Source organism: Pteronotus mesoamericanus, unplaced genomic scaffold (assembly GCF_021234165.1).
Source record: "Pteronotus mesoamericanus isolate MK-2021 breed Mesoamerican mustached bat unplaced genomic scaffold, CSHL_Meso_final contig_90, whole genome shotgun sequence".
Taxonomy (NCBI): Eukaryota; Metazoa; Chordata; class Mammalia; order Chiroptera; family Mormoopidae; genus Pteronotus; species Pteronotus mesoamericanus.
The window spans coordinates 32,145,181-32,169,871 of NW_026555277.1; the positions used below are offsets into that span (position 1 = coordinate 32,145,181).

General features: G+C 32.8%; 1 protein-coding gene across 1 annotated transcript in view; it reads left to right on the plus strand.

Moving 5' to 3' along the window:
- The first annotated feature begins 436 nt into the window (after window positions 1-436).
- Window positions 437-24,691, plus strand: part of CCDC73 (coiled-coil domain containing 73) — a 79,936-nt gene continuing 55,681 nt past the window's right edge. Inside the window, exons 1-5 of the mRNA XM_054585959.1 lie at window positions 437-574; window positions 17,488-17,559; window positions 21,090-21,161; window positions 22,975-23,010; window positions 24,253-24,327. Coding sequence (XP_054441934.1) covers window positions 437-574; window positions 17,488-17,559; window positions 21,090-21,161; window positions 22,975-23,010; window positions 24,253-24,327 — 393 coding nt within the window. The remainder of the gene's footprint in view (window positions 575-17,487; window positions 17,560-21,089; window positions 21,162-22,974; window positions 23,011-24,252; window positions 24,328-24,691) is intronic.

Sequence of the window (24,691 nt, forward strand, 5' to 3'; positions counted from 1 at the left end):
AGATTGCATTGTTATTAATTAATATCCACACCATCCTTACAAAATGCTTTATATCAAGGCAAAGTTTAGGAAGCGGAGTGTTTCTCTCAGCCTTGTCATAAAGCAATTAGTGAAGAGCTAAGTCTTGTCTGCAGCGTTAGGCACCCAGCCTGTAGGAGACAGGTGTTAGGGGCAGAAAATTTAGCACTTGAGGGTACCAGGGTAACAGACAAAGCCTCAGCCACAGAGAAATGAAGTTCAGTCATTTTTTCCTAAGTGCTTTGTGTTGCAAGATCAGAATAGGAGTAATTAGAAAACTTACTCATTGTTAAACCTGGAGGATTATTGGATACAGGTTGTTACATTATTACGGTAACTGTACTTTTACTTGAAAAACCTAGATAAATTTTTTTTTTAAAAGTCAAACCTTTTTGCATTACAGGAAATAAATGTTAATATGGACAATGATTTTAAGACCGACTCATCATTATCTAGCTTTGCTCTTCAAAGTTCTTCAGAGACATTGTTTTCTATTCAGCTATTAGATTTCAAAACGAGTTTACTGGAAGCATTAGAAGAGTTACGTATGAGAAGGGTAAGTATCTTTTTAAAATGATCTTTTAATCAGAGAACTTGGTTTGTCCAGTTTTTTTGTTTAATGAAAAAAAAAAGACCTAGCAAAATAACCTCTTGTTTAGAAAGAAGAAATACAGTTCAAATAAGGAATCAAAAGAGAAAGCGTAGATATAGTTGACATCAAGGAATGGGGAAGGAGAATTTATAAACTAAACCAAAAAAAACAAAACCCACCAGATATCCAGATTGTTAAATACTTGATAAATCAGCTAATATTTATTGAGTTCCTTGGAATGCATAAATTGCACTACAGTTAGACACTGTGGCTAATTAAAAAACTTTTTGAGTAGAATACATTTTTGTTAAGGTTATGAGTTGGGTATGCCTATGAAATGATTAAATAGTGAAATCAGACAATACATGATTAAATGACAAAATAAGTGTATGTAGTAACTATTCAGAGTTCAAAGAATAAAATATTCTTAGTTTTAAAGTGATACCCCTGAGATTTTTAGAAAGGAGAAATTTAATACAAAATTGTAAAAGATGTTTCAACAGAAGCTCTATATTATTTAAAACTCCTCAAAAGCATTTCATTTCTGAGACTCTCTGGATATAAACTTAAAGAGTATATTGTCAACCCTCTAAGACAGTTTGGAGTTTGTAAATTTTAAAGAGAAGAAAATAAACTCAAACTATTGTAATGATCTAGGGATGAGGTCACTAGGACTTCTGTATGAAGATACAGCAGTAGAGACACAAAGAAGAATCAGTAGAATTTGGTGACTTCCTGAAGATGAGCTATAAGTGAGGGAAAAAAAGATTTGAAACACTTTCATTATGCGACCCTTGTTCTAGGGTTTAAAAATATTGAAATTTGTTATTGTAATAAGAAAACTTAATTAACTGCAATGTTGATCCTGTCTAAAGCTACTTATTAGCAAAATGACAAAAGTCTTTAACAAGAAGTGGTGCTGCTAAAAAAGCGCATGTCTGGATAAGCATGAAAAAAAATCAATTTTTGTAAAATTAGTTTAAAATGGTATATCTTTTTGAAGTAAAGCAAGTTTGGGTAACTTTAAAACTTTATATTCTGTTTTATTATGTTGCAAACATTATATTTTGGATGTTTATATTCCAACTTGAAAAATAAGCTTCCTTTAAAAATCCTTTGAAAAATTTCAGGGTAGCAACAGGAACAGTATTTTAAATAATCAAATACAGGTGCATACACTACTTTTAATAACATCCATCATTTAAAGGAGAACTTTATTCTTAAAAAGGGGATAAATTTTCTCTTTTAATGGAAAAAGATAGTCATTGATTTTCACATTTACCACAATGAAAACACTTTATCCATATTGTTGGATTTTAATTTTTTCCTCCATATTTTATTAGGAAAATTCTAAAAATACATAATAGTTAAAAGAATTTCACAGGTAACACCCATATACCCACTATGGTAAGCAGAATAATGGCACCTCAGTTATGCCTGCATCTTAATCCTCAGAACTCTGAATATATTACCTTACACAACAAAAGGGACTTTGCAAATATGATAAAGTTATGAATTTTGATATGGATTATGCTGAATTATTCAGGTGCACCCAGTGCGTTCACAGGGTTCTTATAAGAGGAAGGAAGGATTATCAGAATCAGAGAAAAAGATGTGATAATAGAAGTAGGAACATGGTCACAGAGAAAGTTGAAGATGTTATGCTGATGGCTTTGAAGATGGAGAATGGAACCATGAGTAAAAGAATGCAGGTGGAAGCTTGAATAGGTGAGGAATTCTCCCTTAGAGACTTCAGAAAGTACCTGACCCAGACAACACATTGACTTTAGCTCAGTAAGAACATTTACCCCTGGCCAGTGTGGCTCAGTTCGTTGGAGCGTTGTCCTGTACACTGAAAGGCTGTGAGTTTGATTTCCAGTCTGGTCACATACCTAGGTTGCAGGTTTGATCCCCAGTCAGGGTGCATATGGGAGATAACTGATTGATATTTCTCTCTTTCTCAAAGCAATTAAAAAATATCCTTGGGTGAAGATTAAAAAAAAAATTTTAGACTTTTGACTTCAGAATTGTAACACTTAACTTTGAGTTGCTTTAAGACAATAAATTTTTTGTAATTTGTTACAGCAGCAATTGGGAATCTAATACACCCACTACCTAGAGTTTATGCTTGATCTTGTATATATCCTTCTATATTTGGTCTTATTTTTTTTTATTCAGTTCAATTTAAGTTTAAAATTAGTGTGCTTCAGTGTGCATATCATTGACTAGAATTCAATATTTCTTTATGTATTTTTCTTTTAATATAAAATGCAATGAAACATATAGTTCTTAAGTGTACCATTTCATGAGTTTTAATAAATGCACACAGCTGCGTAGCCCCAACCCTTGTCAAGGTACAGAATGTTACTTTTACCTGCAGAAAGTTTCTTCATGTCTCTACTTACTTATTCCTCAGCTTTATCCATTCAGAGGTAACCATTGTTCCTAGTTTTCCATGGATTAGTTTACCTCTGTTGTAGAAATGCATATAAATGGAATCATGTAATATTTTTTTGTGTATAAGTTTTCTTTTATTCAGCATATTTTTGAGATTCATTCATGTTGATCGGTAGTTTGTCCTTTTTTTATCGTTGAATAATATTCCATTGTATAAATCTAACAGTTTGTTCTTTTCATTAACCTATTGATGGACTTCTATGTGACTTCCAGTTGTTGATTATTATATATAAAGCTACTATGAATATTTTTGTACAAAATGCTATGCAGGCATGGACGACACAGCCAAGTAAGAACACATCTTATTTGGAACTGTTTATGAGATATTCATTACTTTGCATGCCCGCTCTGATCTCCCAAATGTTCAGTGAAAATTTTTAATATTTCCCCTTAGTAGTTTTGAAAAGATATTTTTATTTAGCATTTAAAAAGAAAAGCAAAAAATTTTAAGATCTAATCAACCTAATAATAATTATATTTAATTTGTTAAGCTAAAAAAGCTAGAAACTAAAATATTGAAACAGTTATTAATGAGCTTAGATAGGCTTGATTCTTAGGTCCTTGCTTTGTTTAGGAGGTAAAGATACTGATCAACTAAAGACTTTGTTTACTTATATATGTATATTAAATTTCCAGGATAATCAGTAAATAAATAATATTAGGGTTATAGTCCTCCCAAATAATAGAGAGAAAATACATAATTGTTTAAATTATTTTGTGTTTGATGGTTCAAATAGCCTTAAAAAAGAGTAATCTTAGGTCTTAGCTGTTGTCTGAGCTTTATTTATCTTGGTAAAAAATGTTGAAGCCATTTTCTGTATGTTCCAGAAACTGGCCTGGATAGTCTATATTTTCCTAGTGAGTTTTAATACTGAAAGATCTGTTAAAAGTAAACTCAGGGCTTTTGTTCTTACTTTCTTTCTTTTTTTTTTTTTTTGCCAGAAACTGTCCTTATTTTTCTATGGAATTGTATATTGACATTTATGTTCTGTCAGTACTTTGAAGCTATGGAATTTTTTGTTGCTATTGAAAAGTTTGGTGTTAATATACTCTTTTTGCACATAATTCATTATTTCTATTTGTTACTAAGATCTTCTTTTTATCTTTAATGATCTCCAGTTTTAATGAGTCTAGGTGTGAATATGTTATGTTTCTTGGTATTCATTCTGGTTCCTGAATCTTAGGAAAATTTTTAGCTGTGATCTTTTTGAGCATTGCCTCTCACTTATTTTCTCTGTTACCTTGTTCTGGAACTCCCATTAGATAGCATATTGGATCATATCATTCTATCTTTTATGACTGTTAACTCTTTTATATTTTTTATATTTTTCATTTGCCTCTTTATTGCATGTGTAATTCATTTTGTCGTTTCCTAATTGTCTTTTCAGATGATTTTACTTGCTGTCTAATCTTGCTGAGAGTTTTTAACGTCAATGATTACATTTTCATTTCTAGTGGTTTCTTGAAAGGATCTGCTATGGTCTGAATATTTGTGTTTCCCCAAAATACATATATTGAAACCTAATGTCCAATGTGATAGAATTAGTAGGTGAGGTCTTTGGGAGGTGGTTAGGTCATGAGGCCCAGTAGAGCTCTAGCCCTCTTTGCTGTGTGAGGTTATGAACTGAGAGGCTGCTCTCAGTGGACACAGAACCTGACCATATGGGCACCCTGATCTCAGACCTGCAGTCTTTAGAACCACGAGAGATAAGTTTCTGTTGTTTATATGCAACCTATTCTATGGCATTTTGTTTTAGCAGCCTGAACAGACTAATTAAGACAAGATCCAAAAATTTAGCTCTGTGCCAATAAAAATCCAGAGAGATGTTTTTTAGAATTTGGCAAGATGATTCTAAAGTTATATGTGTATAAGAAAAATATCTGAATATACACATATTAAATTGTGTTGTATACCTTAAACTAATACAGTGTTGTATATAAATTATAGCTCAATAAGACTTGAAAAAAATGTATGAATATAGACAAGAAAATTTCAAAAGAATGAGTTACAACTTGCTCTATCAGATATTAAAAGATGCTCCAATGCTATAATAATAAAAAATGTGATATTGTTGTAGGTCTAAATAGATCAGTGAAAGAAATTAATCCAGTCGGGGAAAGGAAGGAAGTCAGTAGGTGACACTTAGACAATTTATATATACTTCATACACAAAAATGAAATTCTGGAAAAAAATGCAAAGAAAAAGATACAAATACTAGACACTATAAGAAATAATTTTATAGTTTTTGGAACAGAGAGTACCTTTCCTTAAGGAAAAGATGGCTAGACATGATGATACACAAATTATTATTTTCTATGGGATTAAAGCTATCATAAACAAAGTTAAGCAAATGTGAGAATATATTTGCAACATGCAAAATGGAAAATTAGGACCAATGTCTTACTTACAAATCATTTCTACAAATCAAGACAAACCAACAGAAAAGTGGAAAGAATACAGCAATCATAAAATATATAAAAATATGCTTAACTCTGCTACTGACAAATGCAAATTATTGGAAAAATATTCAAAAGATGAATAATTCCTAATTTTGGCAATATATTTCAGGAATGAGTACTGTTTTATCCTTTCCTTATTGATGTAAATTAGTACAGATGATAAATTGAAATTGAGTTTTATCTGTCTAAATTAAAAATGTAGAATTTCCTGTCATTAACAGATAATATTTTTATCTAGAATAATTTTTGTGTGGGCTTAATTGGGCAAAGATTTTTCTACAATATATGCTACATTGTTTTAATAGAAAAATTATAACAATCTTAGTGTCTATTAAAAAGCATTAGTAAGCTCTGACTGGTGTGGCTCAGTTGACTGGGTGTTATCTTGCAAAGCAAAAGGTTGCCAGTTCGATTTCTGGTCAGGGGACATGCCTGGGTTTCAGGTTCAGTTCCTGGTCAGGGTACATAGGATATTTCTCTCACTGATGTTTCTCTCCCTCCCTTTTTCCCCTCCTTTCCCCTCTCTTTAAAAATAAATAAATAAATAAAAATCTTTTCAAAAGGCATTAAATAAATAAGTGATACTATTACATTAGTTGCTACCACTAAACCATACTTCTCAGTATTCAATCCATTGAGTAGATTACTTTCACATTAATTTAGCCCTAGTCATGTGACATACTTTGATAAACAGAACATTTCACAAGCCTGATAGAAGCAGATGCTTGGTAAGTACTTGCACATTAGGGCTTATTCTCTTGGAACATATCCTCTTAGAAGCCATCTTCCATGCCATGCACTCAGAGTAGATTATGCAATAACGAAAGACTCCCTGGAGAATGAGAGAATATAATGGTCATTACAGCCCCAGCCGAACTATCAAATGAATGCATCTGCATGAGTAACCTAATGTGTAGCATGTGGAGCAGAACTGCCCAGCTGAGCTCAGTCAATGTACAGAATCGTGAGACCTAATAAATTATTTTAAATGAGTAAGTTTTGGAGTGGTCTGATATGCATAATTAGGTGACTGAATCAGATATGCGGAATATTATGCAGCTCTTAAAAGGATAAGGTAGGCACATATGTACTAATGTATGTGTATAGTATATGGTAGTATGGGATCATAAAAATGACCCTAGAAGTTGAAAACATGCAAAACAATCTTTTTTTTTTTTTTTTGTTTTTGTTTTTGTTTTTGTTTTTTAAATTTTGTATTGTGTTACAATATACACAACATAAAATGCAATCATTTTAGGGAGCACAACTCAGTGGCATTAACCATCACCATTTCCAGAATTATCTCATCATCCCAAACAGAATCTTTATACCTGCCAAACCATAACTCCTAATCCCTCCTCCCTGACCCTTCCCAGGCCCTCCCCAGCCCCTGATAACCTCTATTCTATATTTGTCTCTATGAATTTGTCTGTTGTAGCTACTGAAAAGCAGTTTTGAAGTCTTAGTTTCCAAAAGTGGATAATAATTGGTTCAAAACCTCAATGCACTTGCATTAGATTGCTGAATGACTTGTCCTTAAACAATCCAGGAAACAACCATTGTTCACCTGAATTACTCATACTGTGATGCCTAGCAAACAATTACACTTTTCTTCATATTATGCTCTTCAAAAGCCTTATTTTCTCCCTTCCCTTCATTTATGTTATTTTTCTTTTCTTTTTTTTTTTTAATTTTTTTAATTTTTTTTTTTATTAATTTATTTACTTTTTAAATACATTTGTCTCTGCCTTCCCCCCCCCCTTTCCCTTGCCCCCTCCCACCTTCCCTCCCTCAGCTCTTCCCCTTTGGTTTTGTCCATGAGTCCTTGCTATATGTTCCTTGACTTTCCCCTTCCCTTCCCTTTCCCTGCCCCCCCCTTCCCTCTTGTCTCTGTTGATTTCTTTTCCTTTCAGTGTTGCTGGCCATATTTGCCTTGCTTCTTTGCATTGTTGGTTAGGTTCCGCTTATAGGTGAGATCATATGGTATTTGTCTTTCGCCCCCTGGCTTATTTCGCTTAGCATGATGCTCTCCAGTTCCATCCATGCTGTTGCGAAGTTTAGTACTTCTTTTTTTCTTTCTGCTACGTAGTATTCCATTGTGTATATGTACCATAATTTTTTGATCCAATCATCTACTGATGGGCATTTAGGTTGCTTCCAACACTTGGCTATTGTAAATTGTGCTGCTATGAACATTGGGGTGCATAGGTTCTTTTGTATTGGCGTTTTGGTGTTCTCAGGGTATAGTCCCAGCAGGGGAATCGCTGGATCAAAAGGCAGTTCCATTTTCAGCTTTCTGAGGAAATTCCACACTGCTTTCCATAGTGGCTGCACCAGTCTGCATTCCCACCAACAGTGGACTAGGGTTCCCTTTTCTCCACAGCCTCGCCAGCACCTGTTGGCAAAACAATCTTAATAATAATAAAACTTACGATTTTTCTGTGACTTAAAAAAGTTGTGAAAACATTACATACTCCTAAATGGGAAGGAAAATGAAAAATAATTATTTAGTACACTGTAATTTAAAACAGACATATTGAGAATTAGTGTTTTATTTCTTTGAAAAAAAATGTATCAAGATAGTTTGAACAGTGCTGGCTTTATTGCGTAACTTGCAATACAGACTGAGCATCACTCTTGTTCAAGTTTGGATCGCCTTCCCACATTTTATCCTTTGCATTTTCAGTTTTATCAGATATCTTTGAGAGCTCCTTTAATTTCACTTCCAATTTTATTCTCTCCTTCCTTTTTTTTCTTTTTCTGCATTTTCATCTTTGTTGGCCAATTCCCTTTTTTATTATCTGTTTTTGTAAAATGTTATGTGGATTTATCACTGTGAGACAAGAAAGGAACAGACCTTTACATGCTTATTGTCTTTATATAGACTGAATAACAGATACATAGTGGCCAGTCATTGATAGACTGTCAAAGAAGTGATGTGATTGATTACTGATCATGAAGCACATACATTATTTATGTAGTGGTTTGTGGTTTGAAGAGTTAGCAGTGGAATTTGTGCAGTTACTCTCAATAATGCACTGTGGTGGTTGAAATTTGAACAATGTTTGGGGGAACTAGTGGTGTTTAAGTAAACCAGAATAATTGAAATTAGTGTGATTTGGAACTGTGTGACATGAGGACCACCTAGATATTGTTAAATGAAAAATGGAAGTTGTTAAAAAAATCAAAATAAAAAATATTTAGCCACATAAAATAGTTCTGGAGGGAAATATATCAAATCATTATTGATGGTTACTACAGAGGCATTTCTTTGTTGTGTTCTTATAACATTTCTATATATTCGAGGTAGTTTTATAATAAAAATGAAAAGTAACAAAGTATTAGGCATGCCAGGAAATACTGGTATGGCTCAGTGGGTTGGGTGTCATCCCACAAAGTGAAAGTTCACTGGTTTGATTCCTGATCAGGGCGCATGGCTGGGTAGCAGACCAGCTCCGTGGTTGGCGGGGTGTGGGAGGCAACTGATTACTGTTTCTCTCTCACATTGATGTTTCTCCCCATCTCTTTCTCCCTCCCTCTCTCTCTCTTTAAAAATAAGTAAAATCTTTTTTAAAAAAGGACAATAAAAATAAAACTATATGATTTAGAATAATTCATGCAGAGATGTTATGAGTGAGTAGGAATTTGGGGTCATAAGGGTTTAACAACTGTGTTAGTATTGTCAAGAAATTAAATTTTGGCTTTTCTGATTCTGTTATGTATTTATTTTATTTTTTTCTTTTATCCGTATTATTTCCTCATTTTACTTATTTTTTTTTAACTTTTGGAGATGGATATTTAGTTAATTAATTTTAATTTTTTTCTTCTCCAATATAAAGCATTTAAGGTGATAAACCTCTCAGCATGGCTATAACTGGATCCCACTAATTTTTATATGTTTTATCTTCATTATCATTTATTTCAAATTATTTTCTAATTTTCATTGTAATTTCTTTTTTGACCCAAAAGTTATTTAGAAGTGTACTACTACTTTTAAAAATATTTTGGAATTTTATTTTTTGTTAACTTGTAAAAAATGATTTCTAGCATAATTCTACTACATCAGATAATATGCTGTATATAATTTCAGTCACTTAGTATTTGTGGAGCTTTGCTTTCTAGCCAAGCATATAACCAATTTTAGTAAATATTCCAACATAGATGAACTTGAAAATAATGTGTGTTCTGTATTTCTTAGACGTAGAATTCTGGGACTGTGAGTTTGGTTAACTTTGTCAGTCTTGTTTAAATCTCCTATATCATACTGATTTTCTGTCTGCACTTTCCTTTTCATGTTTTAGTTTGGTTATTTTCTTCTGTACTTTTTAGTTCACTAATACTCTCTTTGGTTTATCTAGTCTGCTGATAAAGTCAATCTATTGAGTTCTTAATTTTATTTCTTTTATTTTTTGTTTCTAAAATTTCTATTTGGTTCTTTTATAATTTTCAATTCTTCGCTGAAATTCATTTTGTTATGTATTTTTTGAGCATATTAGTTTCATATTAGTGTCTTAAAGTCTATATAAACTCTAATATCTGGACTTATAAATCCACTTCTAGTGTCTGTTTTTTTCCTCTTGGATTTTTATCCTTATTTCACCATATCTTTTGGGGTGTAGGGAGAATTTTGATTGAATGACTGACTTTGTGCATGAAAAAGTGCAAAGAGAATTTGAGGCTTTGCTTGCCATCTTCCTTTAGAGAGATTTACTTTTGCTCCTGAAAGTTAGGATAGGCAGATCATCTTACCTATCAGAGTTTGAAGTAACCGGAGGCTCAGTTTCCATCTTTGTGAGGGCTAGTTTATTTCTACCCTCTACTCCGAGTATAGGTGTTTGGGCTTCCAACTAAAATCCTGGGATATTTTCTAAAATCCGTCCTCTTTGGTGGGTCCTAAACACTAAGTCAATCCTCACAAGACTGCTTCACTTTCTTAGCACCTAATGAATTGACAAATGGGGATTGTTAGGATCAGCTTTCTTTGCTTTCCTTTTCTATATGATCTTAGAGATGTATTCTACACGATCAATCTTTTTGTAGGATCGTGAAATTGTAGAATTTTAGAGGTGCAGGTATGACTTGAGATAACTTCAGTCCAATCTAAAACCCAGAGATTTTAAGAGATTAGTATTCTGATCTTTCTATTCCTTGTCTAGTGCCCTTCTAGTAATATATTTAATAAATAACTGGAATGAATAATAATACAGTAAACATAAAATTGGGCCATACCGAAATGGTTAGATAGTGAAGTTTCTTTAAAGAAGCAAACACAATAGGTGATAAAATTAAATCAAAGAAAGAGACTTTATTACCTAACTAAGCTATATTTCACTACTTGGCTATGCTGGAATTAACAAAATAGAGAGGAAAGTCCTCATTTTTTTTCCCTTGTGGACCTAAATTGGTAATTATAATATTTGAAAAAAATAGAATCTTTTAAATTAGTGATCTACAGATAATTGGAATCAACAAAGAAGTTTATATTGAATTCATAATATGTTCTTTTTAGAAGTTAGACACCATTTCTGGTAAATTCCCCTATTAGGCAGATATACAGAATAACCTGGTGTTAGGGATGAGTAACAGAAGGGTCACAAATTTATCTTCCTTGTGATGTGAATAAGGTAGGAATTGTGTTTAGCTGGAGAGTGTCTTCAGTTCAACCTATCTCTTTCATTCAGCTTCAGAAAATTGTTGCCATATAAAAAAATGGAACTTGTACTATCAGCTCTTCCAATTATTGAAGAGAAACTAGACATTAAGACTTTAATGTAAAATCTATTTGATTCTATATATTGGGACTGGGTTGAAAGTTTTTAAATGAAATGTATTTCTAAGTCAGATCATTTATACAGCGGGAATGAAAGTCTTCTACCACAGAACTTTCAAACTTTAAAATATGTGTTTATTTGATAACCTTTGAAAAACTACTCAGCCTTGCCCTAAGAGAGTTTAAATTTTAATAGTCACAGCATACCATACAAATTAATTTCTGTACTCTCAAATAATATATATTGTGGGTCATAATAGAATTATGAATAAAGTATTATGGGAGTTCAGAGAAAGGACACTTTAAATTTATTAAATATCTAAACAGAAGTAAATCTTGGGTTTTTAATTAGCAATAAATAAAAGCCAATGGAAATTTGGGTATTCTACAATACCAATGATTTGCTAAGGAAATTATGAAAGAAAACTGGATAACTAATGGTATAATATGTGGTGAAGCAGCATTTCAGTGCCCCATAAAATTAATTATGCTATGAGTGGAATCATACTTTTGTAATTACAATGATTTGTAGAATGTATGTATTTATACTACATGGAAGGCTGATAAAATGGGTGTTATCCACATTGCTGAAAGGTAACGTAATATACTTTCTACTGTATTAGGATTTTAATTTAACTTCATGCTTTCTATTAAAAATTATTTACTTCTTGAGGGAACTTTTTCATTTTAATCTTCCATGCATTCTTCAAGCACCTTTCAAAAGTTATTAATAAATATTCTTATTAAATTGCCAATGTTAAAAATATATTAAATTTGATAAGAAAATCTGAATTGTGACTTCAATAAAGTATCCAAGAATATCGAACCTTAGAAGTGTTTATTTTTTATTAGCTGCCTTAGGACTACAAGGATGTAAGTGTTTTCCAAAGACAATAAAAGAGGAGTAATTTGATGGTTTATTTACTCTTTATAACCTTTAGAAAGTGTCATGCTTTTTTTAAAGTGCTTGCTTCAGGCTGTAGTTTTTACAAGATGGGCTTTGTATTGGTCAGGCCTCTTCAATTCTTGACCCTGAATAGATTTAGGGACACAGTTTGTACAGCAGGCACATGTCCAAGCAGCCAAAAGTGTAACTGGGTACTTTATTTTCTTTCAAACTCATAATGTACCTACTATGAAATTGCCCAATTCAGTTTCTCATGTTGTATAACGAAGTACTAATCACTATTTCAGATAGCCTTTTGGTTTGTTTAGCTACAAAGTATTCTAGATAAATATTTCAAATATGCATGGGATAGCCTAAAAGTTCATAGTTTAGAACATCTCTTCTAATTAGTATTTAAACTACTGTTTTCATATTAGTCAACTTAATCTATTACAATGATTTCTGAAATATAAAAATACTAATATTAGTTCATAGCAATTCTTAAAATTCTACCTTCCCATGCAAAAAATATTTCTATATTTTTTGAAATGTCCTATCAAATAATCAGAATATACTTGTATGTTTAAAATAGGTAATATGATTTTGGGTGGCTTTCTAACTTTGGTGGGAGAGGAAGATTAAATTCTGAAGTTTTGAAGTTAAGGAGTATATATCATAATACATATAGTCCTACAGAACCCATAATCTTTTTTATTAAATCCTCACCCAAGGATACTTTCACTGATTTGAGAGAGAGAGAGGAAGACAGAAAGGGAGGGAGAAGAGGGAAGAGAGAAGGGGGAAAAAGAGAGAACTGACAGAGAGAGAGAAGCATTGATGTGAAAGAGAAGCATGGACTGGTTGCCTCCCATATGTAGCCCAACTGGGGATCGAACCTGCAACCTAGATTTGTGCCCTGATGGTGGGGATTGAACATGCAACTCTTTGGTGTATAGAGATAATGCTCCAGCCAACTGAGCAACCCAGCTAGGGTGAACTCACAATCTTTTAAAGGTAATATATACTGTGTGTAAAAGAGACAGATCATCTAGGTTCAAATACTGGCTCTGCTTTTTACCTAGTATATGACTTTAGGTAAGTTACTTATCCTCTTGCCAACCCAGTTTCTTCACCTACAAAATGGTGATGGTAAAGAGTACTGACCTCATAAAATTACACCTAAGATTAAGTTAATCAATGCATAAAAGTGATTAGAACAATATTTAAATCATAGTAAGATTGCAGAACCCATCCTAGCCATTAAAAGAGAAGTGTATAACCAGGTCCACATGAAGAAGCAGTATCTTGCACATTTTCAATTCTACTCCTTTGGGAAGACATACATGTTGTACACGGTGGGGCAAAAGTAGGTTTACAGTTGCAAGTATGCAAAGCACAAAGTTTATTCTTGTAGTATTTATTAGTTTTGTATTTTCCATATGAACAACTGTAAACCTACCTTTGCCATACCCTGTAGGTACCTCCCCTCAAATGTGTATACACTTATTTCCATTTTCAATATCTTTTGACTATAGATATTTATTACTGTTGGTATACATTCCTTTCCTTATTCCATACTGGAAGAATCCTGATTGTATCTTAGGACCTGCCTCTCACCAGTGTGTCAGGTAAATCCTGACAGGAGTTAACCACTCATAAAGGTCTAGTCACTTGCCCTGCCAGTGCCTGGTTTAGGAGTTGGCATGTTATGGCTAATGAGAAAAGGTCCTTCCTGTCCTTAATGTTTGCAATTAAAGTAGCCGAGAGGGAGAAAAACCTAAGGAAAATCACTCAGATAGTGGCAAAATGTAAAGATGGGCAGAATCATAGTCCTTGATGATATTGTTGAGTCACTGAAAATTAATCCTTGAAGCACTCTGCCTTTAGACCAGTCATGTGAGGTAAGTTCCATTAGCCATTGTGAGTTGGGTTTTGTTCTTGTTGCTACTTGCTGCTGAAAGCATTTTAAATGAAATAACTTTCTTGAGGGTTTATCTTTGAATAGCTTAGCATAAATTTGTATGTGTGTATATAATCAAGTAAGGAACATGTAAGAGAGTCATAAGAAAAAGATTTCGTAACAAAAAACATTTTTATCTGCTAGTGTTCACTTTGATGTCTCCCAGACATTTTGTTATGAAACTTGTCAAACATGAAACAGAACTGGAAGAATTTTACAGTGAACACTCATTCACCATTAACATTTTATTATATTTGCTTTATCACATAGCTTTTTGTTTATTTATTGCTCCTTTCCCTTCATTTTTGATGATTTCAGAGTAAAATGCAGGCATCGGTGCATTTCCTCCTAAATACTTCAGCATGCGTGTCATTAAGCCAGTTTCAGTACTTGTTTACAGCTTTTTTCCCACAGTAAAATTAGCATACAGTAAAAGGCATAAATCTTAACTGTACATTAAATGAGTTTTGATATGTATACACTCGTATAATACAAGCCATTGTCAAGATATAAAATGTTTCCATCAACCCAGAAAGTTCCCTAATGCCCTTTTGAGGCAACCTCTCTTTTGACTTTTTTCTATACTGAATTAGTTTTGTTTTTTCTAACATTTCATATAAATGGAATCATACAGTATGTACTCTTTCAGGTAAGGCTTCTTTCCCTCAGCATAATGTTTTTAATTCATCCATGTTTTGTGTATCAGCATACAGAGCTGTACGTATGTTTAAGTGTATATACCTATTTTATTTTCTCTGGAGTGATTATGTTTTTGTGTTGTACTTTTAATTTCAATTACTGCATTTTATTGTTAGTATTTAAAAATGTGATTGATTTTTTGGGGAGGTGTTCATCTTGTCCCATGACCTTTTTGGGCTCTTTTATTAGTTATGGGAGATTAAAAAAAAAAAGAGATTCCTGGAGATCTCCTATATATACAACTATGTCATCTACCAGTAGAGACAATTTACTTCTTAGGTTAGATCTTTTCTTTCTCTTTTCTCTCTTTCCCTTTCCGTCTCCACCGACCCCGTTGCTCTCCCAGTTACTGTCTGTCTATTCAAATATCTATCCATGCCTTATTGCAGTAGCAAGGAGTCCAGTAGTATGTTGAATAAGGACAGTGAGAGTAAATATCCCAGTCTTGTTCTTGGTCTTAGAGAAAAGCATTTAGTCTTTGATCATTAAATGTATTAAATGTAGTGTTTTTATAAATATTTTTTATTAGATTGAGGTAATTCCTTCTATTCCTACTCAGCTGAGAGTTTTAATCATGAATGACTCTTGGGTTTTTGTTAAATGTATTTGCTGTGTCAGTTAATATCATATGATTATTATTCTTTAGCATTGTTATGGTGAATTTGATCAACTGTTGATCCAGTCTTGCATACCTAGAATAAATTCTACTTGGTCATGGTGTATAATTTTTTATACATTGTTGGATTCAATTTTCTAATATGGTATTGAGAATTTTTTGGTCAAAAGTTATCAGAAATATTGGTTCTCTTTTTCTGTACTGTCTTTGTCTGGTTTTGGTGTCACAGTAAACAGGCCTCAAAAAGAAGTTGCAGTGTGTTCCTTTCTCTTGTATTTTTCTGGAAGAGGCTGTGTCAAAGTAGTGTTGATTGAAATGTTTGGTAGAATTGTTCAGTGAAACCATCTGGCCTGGAAATTTATTTTTTAGGAGCTTTTAAGTTAATGACTATAGGTCTGTATCATCTTGGTTGAGGTTTGGTAGTTTATGGTTTTTGAAGAATTGATCTATTTCTGTAAGTTGTCAAATTTGTGGGCATAAAATTGTTAGTAGTATTCCTTAAGAACTTTTTAATGGCTGCAGTATATTTGTATGTAGCTTCTTTTAGCTCTTTGAGCATATTTAAAGTTGTTGTTTTAAAGTCGATGCCTAACAAGTCCATAGTCTGCACTTGCTCAGGGACAGTTCCTGTTCATTGTTTTCCCTGTGTATGGACCACATTTTCCTGTTTCTTTGCATGCTTTGCAATGTTTTGTTTAAAACTAGACATGACCATTTTGAATATGTGGCAACTCTGGAAATGGGATTCCTCCTCCTCATCAAGGTTGCTGCTTATTGTCATTGTTTTTTGATTTTTCTGAAATAATTTTGTAAAGTCTGCAGTTTTTGTCATATGTGGCCACTGGAGTTATTATGCTCTTAGCTTCATTATCAGCTAGTACTTTGTTTGAAAGAGATTCCCTTACATACATGGAACCAAAAGAAAAAAAAAACTCCCTGTCTTTGCAGAAGGGCACTCTGCATATTTGTTGGGGCACACCTTCAACCCTCAACTAGGCAGTTTGCAAGTCTGACTGTTGAAGTTTTCAACAGAAGCTTTAGATTTCACTAGCGATACCTTATATTTATGGAATGGGCTAATTCTGGATTAATACATTATTTTAAATAAAAAAGAAGATTTTTCTACATTTTCTGCCTGGCTTTGGGCCTTGCCCCCTGACTTAGGGTCTTATTAACCCTAAGTGTCAGGGTGGGGTCTTCACAAGAGTTTTAATCCCTCCTTCGTATTTAATCCTGGACCTAGTATGTATTCCTGCCCCTCCTAGAGCTGTTTTATTTTCCTAGTTTTCTCCTCCTTGTTCCGTGTTCCACAGGCTCTGTCATGCTGTAGTTTTTATTGCCCTTCCCCCTGTAGATTAGGCTTATGTTCTTTAGGGAAGATAAGAAAGACAGGTCTATCTATATAGAGTTTTCAGTGGTGGCTGTTGGTTTCCCTTCCTTGTTGCAGAGGGTTTCCAGTAGTGTCCTTAGCTGTAGTTTTTTGTTGTCCTTTCCCCTGCAGATTAAGTTTTTTGGGGTAGAGGAGAAATAGGGAATATGGCTTATAATTGCTTTTCTCCCAGCCAGTACCACGAGAGAAAGCTTGCTGAGGGTTTTTTCTCATTCTTACTTATAAGTACCTGGTTGGTTTCCTGGAAAAAAAGCCTGGTTGAAGGTATAAATCTCCTTATTTCTGAGGCCCTCATGGGGTTCGCATTCTTACACTAGCCCACATTCTGCCTTTAGCAGTTTATTAAGTTCTTTTAGCTGAGGTTTCTTATCAGTACTCAGTAGCTTAAGTCCCAGGTAAGCAAATACTGTGGTTTTTTCTCCCAGCAGGCACCTGAGTCAATCCATATTTTGCTTGACTTGGTTGGTCTGAGACTTCTTTTTTCTTATATGTTTGTCTGTTTAATTTGCAATTTGCCCAGCTTTTTTCTTGTTGTAAGGGTGGGAAGATGCTCTTTTTTACCTCTATAGGAAAGAGTTAAACCTGGAAGATTTAAAGTCCTAATTTTCCTAGCATCCTCCTTCTTCTTTTTGACTTAGGAAGCAGAAATTCAATATGAAGAGCAGATTGGTAAAATTATTGTGGAGACAGAAGAACTGAAATGGCAAAATGTGAGTATGTTTTCTCAGATTAGCATTTTTAGCATCTATTTAGAAAAGTATTCTAATCTTTAAGTGCAAAGTTAATTTTTAAATTTCCTAAACATGGGCATCATTTTAAACAAAGTCTCAAGAAAATTCCAGCTAAAACTATTAACATTTGGGCTTCCTGAAAATTGAGAATAATATTTTCTGGTAAGAAAATAGCTAAGAATAACACTGAGTGTAATGCTGAAATCTGTGAACTATTTCATATCTGAGAAATATATTGTGTTATAGAGGAGTCAAAATATTTTTAAAGTGAAACCTCAGAACTGTACCATGTTTCCATAAGTTGTTGTTATATACTGTAACCAAATATAGAAAAGAGTATCAGATCTGGTTTTCTCTCTAGCCTTATTCATGTAAAAGCATTTTTATAGTGCTTTTCATGCCTTTCCACCGAAGCAACCTTAACAACTAAAAACTGAAAGATTAATTATAACACCTTCTTCTCATTGTCTGGCAACATTGAAACAGGTACGGAAGGTAACATATAAGAATTAGATGACAGAGGATAATTATTAAAAATTAGCTATGAGAATTAAAGTATTTTAAAGTAATTGCTAGCTGCAGGAAAAATAAAAACTTCTATGAGAACAGAAGTGTAATTGTGGTATACTAGATAGCTCTACATTGAATAAAAATTGTATAGTCATAATGGTATAAATACTGACTATTGAGTTAAGCCACACCTTTTATATAATTCTGTTGGAAGAGTAGAGGGAAGGGATGTAGGGTGATGGTTGTACAAGAAAGCTAAACTCCCAGCTGTCATAATAGAAGATCAGTAGATAATTTTTTTAAGTTGTTAAATAAATATATATTTAGAAACATGGAGTCAAATAACAGATATTTGAAAGTGGCTGCTACTTTAGATCTAATCTTTTTAAATTATGAGAATTATTTGATTGAAATAGAAGAAAAAATGTAACATCATCTTGAATCTGAAGGACAGAACATACAGCTTCTACCAAAAAAGGGGGGAGAGGGAAGAAAAAAAAGAAATGGAATCATATATGTAGATTTTTTTCCCAAAAATGCCCTGTAGTAAAGTGATTCCTCTTAGCAATATTTTTTATTTGTTTTTTATATTTTATGGTATATGCTCTTACAGTTGTCCCACTTTTTCCCCCTTTGTCCCCCTCCACCCAGCCCACCCATCACTTCTATAATCGCTCCCCCTGCCATTGTTCATGTCTATGGGTCAGCAGTATTTTTTCTGATACATTTCCTTGGGTAAGGAAAAGAAAAGAAAAATAAATAAATGGGACTTCATCAAACTAAAATTTTTTTGCACAGCAGAGGAAACTGTCAATAAAACAAGAGACAACTTACTGAATGTGAAGATATTTGCCAGTAGTACATTAGATAAGGGGTTAATATCCAAAATTTATAAAGAACTTATACAACTCAGTACCATGAAAACAAACAATCCAATTAAAAAATGAACAAAGGACCTGAATAGACGTTTCTCCAAAGAGGACATACAGATTGCTAAGAGACATAAAATGTAAAGATGCTCATTGTTACTGATCATCAGAGAAATGCAAATTTAAGGCCACAATGAGATGTCATCTCACACCCATCAGAATGACTATCATCAGTAAATCAACAAGCAAGTGTTGATGAGGATGTGAAGAAAAGGGGACCCTCATGAATTGTTGGTGGGGATGGAGATTGGTGCAGTCACTATGGGAAATAGTATAGAGGATCCTCAAAAAATTAAACATGGAACTGCCTTATGATCCAGCCATTCTTCTTCTGAGTATATCCAAAGAAACCCAAAACACTAAATTGAAAGAACATGTGCACCTCTATGTTAATTGCAGTGTTATTTACAATACCCAAGCTATGGAAGCAACCCAAGTGCCCATCAGTAGATGAGTGGATAAAGAAGTGGTGATACATATTATATACAATGAAATATTACTTGGCCATAAAAAAGAATGAAATCTTAACATTTATGACAGCATGGATATATCTAGAGAGCATTAAGCTAAGTGAAATAAGTCAGTTAGAGGAAGACATATACCATATGATTTCACTTATTTGTGAACTCTAAAGAACAGAAAAACAAACAAACAAAATTGAAACATTCATAGATAAGAAGAAAGACTAATAGTAGCCAAAGGGGAGGGAAGTTGGGGGATTAGGGAAAAAGGTGAAGGAATTAAAAAGTACAAAATGGTAGTTACAGAATAGTAATGGGGATTTAAAGTACAGCATAGGTAATATAGTCCATGATTTGCAATAACTATGTATGGTGCCAGGTGAGTACCTGAAATATCAGGGGGAACACTTTTTAAAATACAAGGTCTGTCTGGAAAAAGTCCAACTGTTGATAATATAATAAGAATAGTTTGCACATCGATGTAATCTGGCAGCCAAGAAGAGTGGACTGGAATGTGCAGGCATGAACAATGACGGCTTTACTAGTCAGTGGGGACAGTAGATGCCATTGAGTGAGCACATTCAAAATGACTGAGCAAGTACAGCAACAAATATGCATCAAATTTTGCATTAAGGTTGGACATTCTCCAAGGAAACTATTTGGATGATTCAGAAGGCTGCAGCTATGGGCAACTGGTGACTGGCAGCTTCATCATGACTACACAGCTGCTCATGCATCACATTCTGTGTAGAGTTTTTTTGTGAAACATCAAATCATCCAGGTGACTGAGACCCCATACAGCCCAGATTTGGTGCCCTGTGACTTCAGGCTTTTCCAAAACTAAAATCACCTTTGAAAGGGAAGAGATTTCAGACCGTCAATGAGATTCAGGAAAATACGACGGGACAGCTGATGGTGATTAGGAGAACTGTGTGAGGTCCCAAGGTGCCTACTTTGAAGGGGACTGAGGTGTTATTGTCCTACATGCAGTGTTTCTTGTGTCTTGTATCTTCTTCAATAAATGTCTTTTTCATTGCACTTGGCTGGATATTTTCTGGACGGACCTTATATATATAACCTTATATAACCACTATGCTGTACACCTGAAACTAATCAAAGTAATATTGAATGTAAACTGTGATTGAGAAATAAGAAAAATTTTAAATGCCCTGTGGTAATTTTTCTAAGAACTTATTTCTATGAATTTAAGGAATTACATGTTGCTATGTGAACATTTGTGCTTAGATAATAAAATTGGTTTCTTTGGAAACTCTTAAGATTATAGTCTGCTTGTATATGAGCAGTGCTAGTTTTAATAACTTTTGATGAAAAATATTTTCTTGAAAAAAAGCTTGGAGCAAGCCATGTTTAGAGTTTAAAAATTTAAACAGTAATGCATTTTATCATAAAGAACCAACTGGAAGCAAAATTACTGTATGCCTATTCCATGACAGTGAAAAAGTCATAAATTGGCTTCAAGTTGTATTTTATGAACATGAAATTATAAATGCAATAAATATGTTTAACTTTAAGTAGTGAATCTAACCACAATTTAAAACTGAAAGAATTGCTAGAATTTATTTTAATTTTTCATCATTTTTTAAAATAGGAAACTCTTCAGAATCAAAAGGAAACATTAACAAAGCAACACAAAGAAGCAATGGCAGTTTTTAAAAAGCAGGTAATTTCATAAGGATAGACAAACACTATGGTTTTAAATATTGCACTTTCCCCTGCTCACTAATATTGTTAAGTTCTCCATAGTCAATGAAGGGAAAAAAAGGTATTATTGAAAGCAGGAAATGAATGAAGTTATTTTGAATCATAATTGATAATAAAGAGTATAATGAGGTAGAATGAGTTATGGAGAGAAATTGGGAAAACTATTTTCCTTGGAAATGTGTTGTCACCTGTCTTAAATAAATTAGGGTAGTGGTATGCATGCTCTGTCTCTCTTTTTTCCTCTTTCTCTGTTTAATTAGAGTATCCTAGGACCTTTCCACATTACTCTTTACCCAAGCCAGATGCAAGTAGGGAGATGTAAAAGATGAAGGGATGTGATTATCATGCACTGAAGCCCTCAATGAATATTAACCATCAGCAACTAAGAAAGACTAGTAGAAGAAGAGAAAATAAGGAAAAGAAAAATATTTTTAAAGAATCGAATAGCAATTCCTTTGTTATTTTGAATTCTTCAGCTCTTCTTTACAACCTCAAATTTCTCTTCAGTCCCTGGTTAGAAAATAAATATAAGTGTAAGAAATGTGCTCATGAAAATATCCTCTGGAAGTGTTTCTTCTTACAACATTTCCACCATCACTGTTTTTTTTTTTTAATTCCTTTTTTTTGGGTCTTCGTCTCTATATAGGTGTATGTGTTTAGAAAAACAAATGTATTAGAAGAAATAAGCCTATACAACATAAATCACTCGTGGGTTAAGGTTATTGGTGGTTCACACTGTAGCATAGATTTATCTAAGCAAATGATAAACTTTTTTTCTTTTAGTCTGAGATTGGCATCACCAAAGTTATGGGAGTTTTCATCAAGGGTAAGGAAGCAGAAGCCAAATGTACATCATAGTCTTCTCTAGGAGAGAGCAAGTCTTTGTCTCTGTTACCACAGGGACTTTGAGCAAGATAAGAATATCTAGGTATCTGAAGAATAGAGGAGAAAGTGCTCTTGGGCTCTTCTTTCTCTGTTTTCTGTCTTTCTTTTTAAAAAGATCTTATTTATTTTTAGAGAGGGGGGAAGGGAGGGAGAAAGAGAGGAAGAGAAACATCAATGTGTGGTTGCTTCCCGAGCTCCCCCTGTTGGGGACCTGGCCTGCAACTCAGGCATGTGCCCTGAGAATTGAACCAGCAAGCGACCCTTTGTTTCACAGGCTGGTGCTCAGTCCACTGAGCAACACCAGCCAGGGCTCTGTCTTTTTTTTTTTTTAAAGAAAGAATTTTTGAATGTAATGAGAAATTTGAAAAATTCCAAAGAAAAAATTTATTTCCTGATAACTTTGCCTAATATCCTTGTATTGCTTAGAATATTTAGTTTTCTTTGGCCTGTTCACTTGAGTTTTCCATATTTAAAATGTCCTTATTTGTTAGACTGCCAGATGCATTTTAAAATTTTTAGAAAATATTGTCAGTGCAAATACAAATGGTATTGATTTCATAAAAGTTAGTCCTTAGAAAATATTATTTTTGAGTAAATGACAAATTACTGAAATATTTAAGAAAAAAACTTCTGGAGGGCAAAACTAAACTTTCAAGTATGATTGTCACCTCCTGATCAGTGTGATTAAATTGTTCATTTCCTTTGGTGACTGGCTTTTTTCTCACTTTCATATGTTTTAATACTTTATTTTCTCAGTGTAAAAGTAGCATATTCACATTATTTTAAGTTCAAATGACATGCATGTAAAATATATCTGTATTCTGACCAGTGTAAATCACTGTTAACAGTTTACTTACCTATATTTTAATTTTTAAAATTGTTTCTAGTTTCAAGTGAAGATGTATGCCATGGAAGAAGAAAAGGTATAAATTAATTTGTTAATAATTTAAAGCATAGTTAAGTGTATTTAAGTATCAGTTGTTCCCCATAATGGAAAGAAGCATTAGTTATACACTAATGGAAACTGTTAATTGCTTAAAATCTTAGAAACAGAAAGGACTGTGGGGAATCATGTTAGTTGACCATTGTTATTTACAATTAAGAACACTGATAACTAACAAGATTAAATGACTTGCTGAGGTTAAAGCTCCCATTTTCCAGTGGTAAAGTTGGGACTAGAATTCAGATCTCTTCGGCCCCCAAATCAATGATCCTTTATGTTTCTATTAAGTATAATATATTTTTAGTGTTTTTCCAGTGTAATTACCTTGTTTTAAAAAAAATTAAAATGATACGGCATTTGGTTGCTGACTAACTGGGAAAAAAAGGACACGATTTCAAACAATCCTAGAAATTAATCTGGCATTAAATATTTTATCTAGCTAACAGTTAATACATATTTTGAGTATATCAATGAGCATATTATTTATAATATTAATAATTTATAGTTTATTTTTAGTAAGACCGTTTAAAAATTTTCCCATATCCTTATAAGACAATTATACCTGTATCTTATTAAAATATAGTTATTCTACCTATATGATTTAAATACATGCTATATTTTGCCATGCATAATGTGTTCCTATGTATAATGAGCACCCATGTTTTTGGCCCAAACTTTCAAGAAAAAAAATCTTTTTGTTTCAATTTTTAAATTCAATTATTTATTTACTTATATTTAGATACTTGTTTTTTGTTATAAAGGAATTTTAGCATTTATTTTTGAACATATTATGGTACAAGAAATTTTATGTAACAAATAATTACAAAAGACAAGCATAGATACAAGATATTTCAGGTACTACCCATGTGTAATATGCATACTTATTTTTCCCTCAAAACTTTGGGCAAAAATGTATACATTATACATGGCAAAATAAGGTAATTATACAGTATCCATAAATTCTTAGAAACGTTCTATTGATAAAATTACTTACTGTTATAAGATTTTCCATTTCATGACATATATATAATCTTACAAAGGACTTACTGTAATTTTACAATATTTTGAAGTCATTAGAGATTTAAGTTGTCGTGCAGATACACGTGTAAAGCCTGTGAAATATTACATTTAAAGTAGAGATTTTGGTTCTTGAGCTCTTATATTTCCCCATTAATAATATCATTTCATTGGAAAGTACTGAAATATAGTTTTTTACTTAAAGGGAAAATATCAGCTTGCTACAGAAATAAAAGAAAAAGAAATAGAAGGATTAAAGGAAACATTAAAAACATTACAGGTAAAGTAATAGTATTGTTTAAAAAGTAATTTGGTATTTTAGCATTGTGTCAGTAAAATATCATTAAACATTTAAGCTAGCAAAGAAAAGCTAACAAAAATCATATATGATATAATATATTAGTACTTTTTTCCGTTAGTCTTGAATATCAAATGGAAGGATTTTTACTTTATTTTTTATTTTAAAAAATATTAAAATAACTTCCATTATTTTAGATATGTAATATAATTAGACATGTATTGTTTTTAATACTTTATAGATGAGGAAAATAAGGCAGGCCTGTACATTATGGCAGATTCATCCACAGTCCTTAAAGTTTAAAATAACATTAATTGAGTCATTATTATTTGCTAAGTAATGTGCT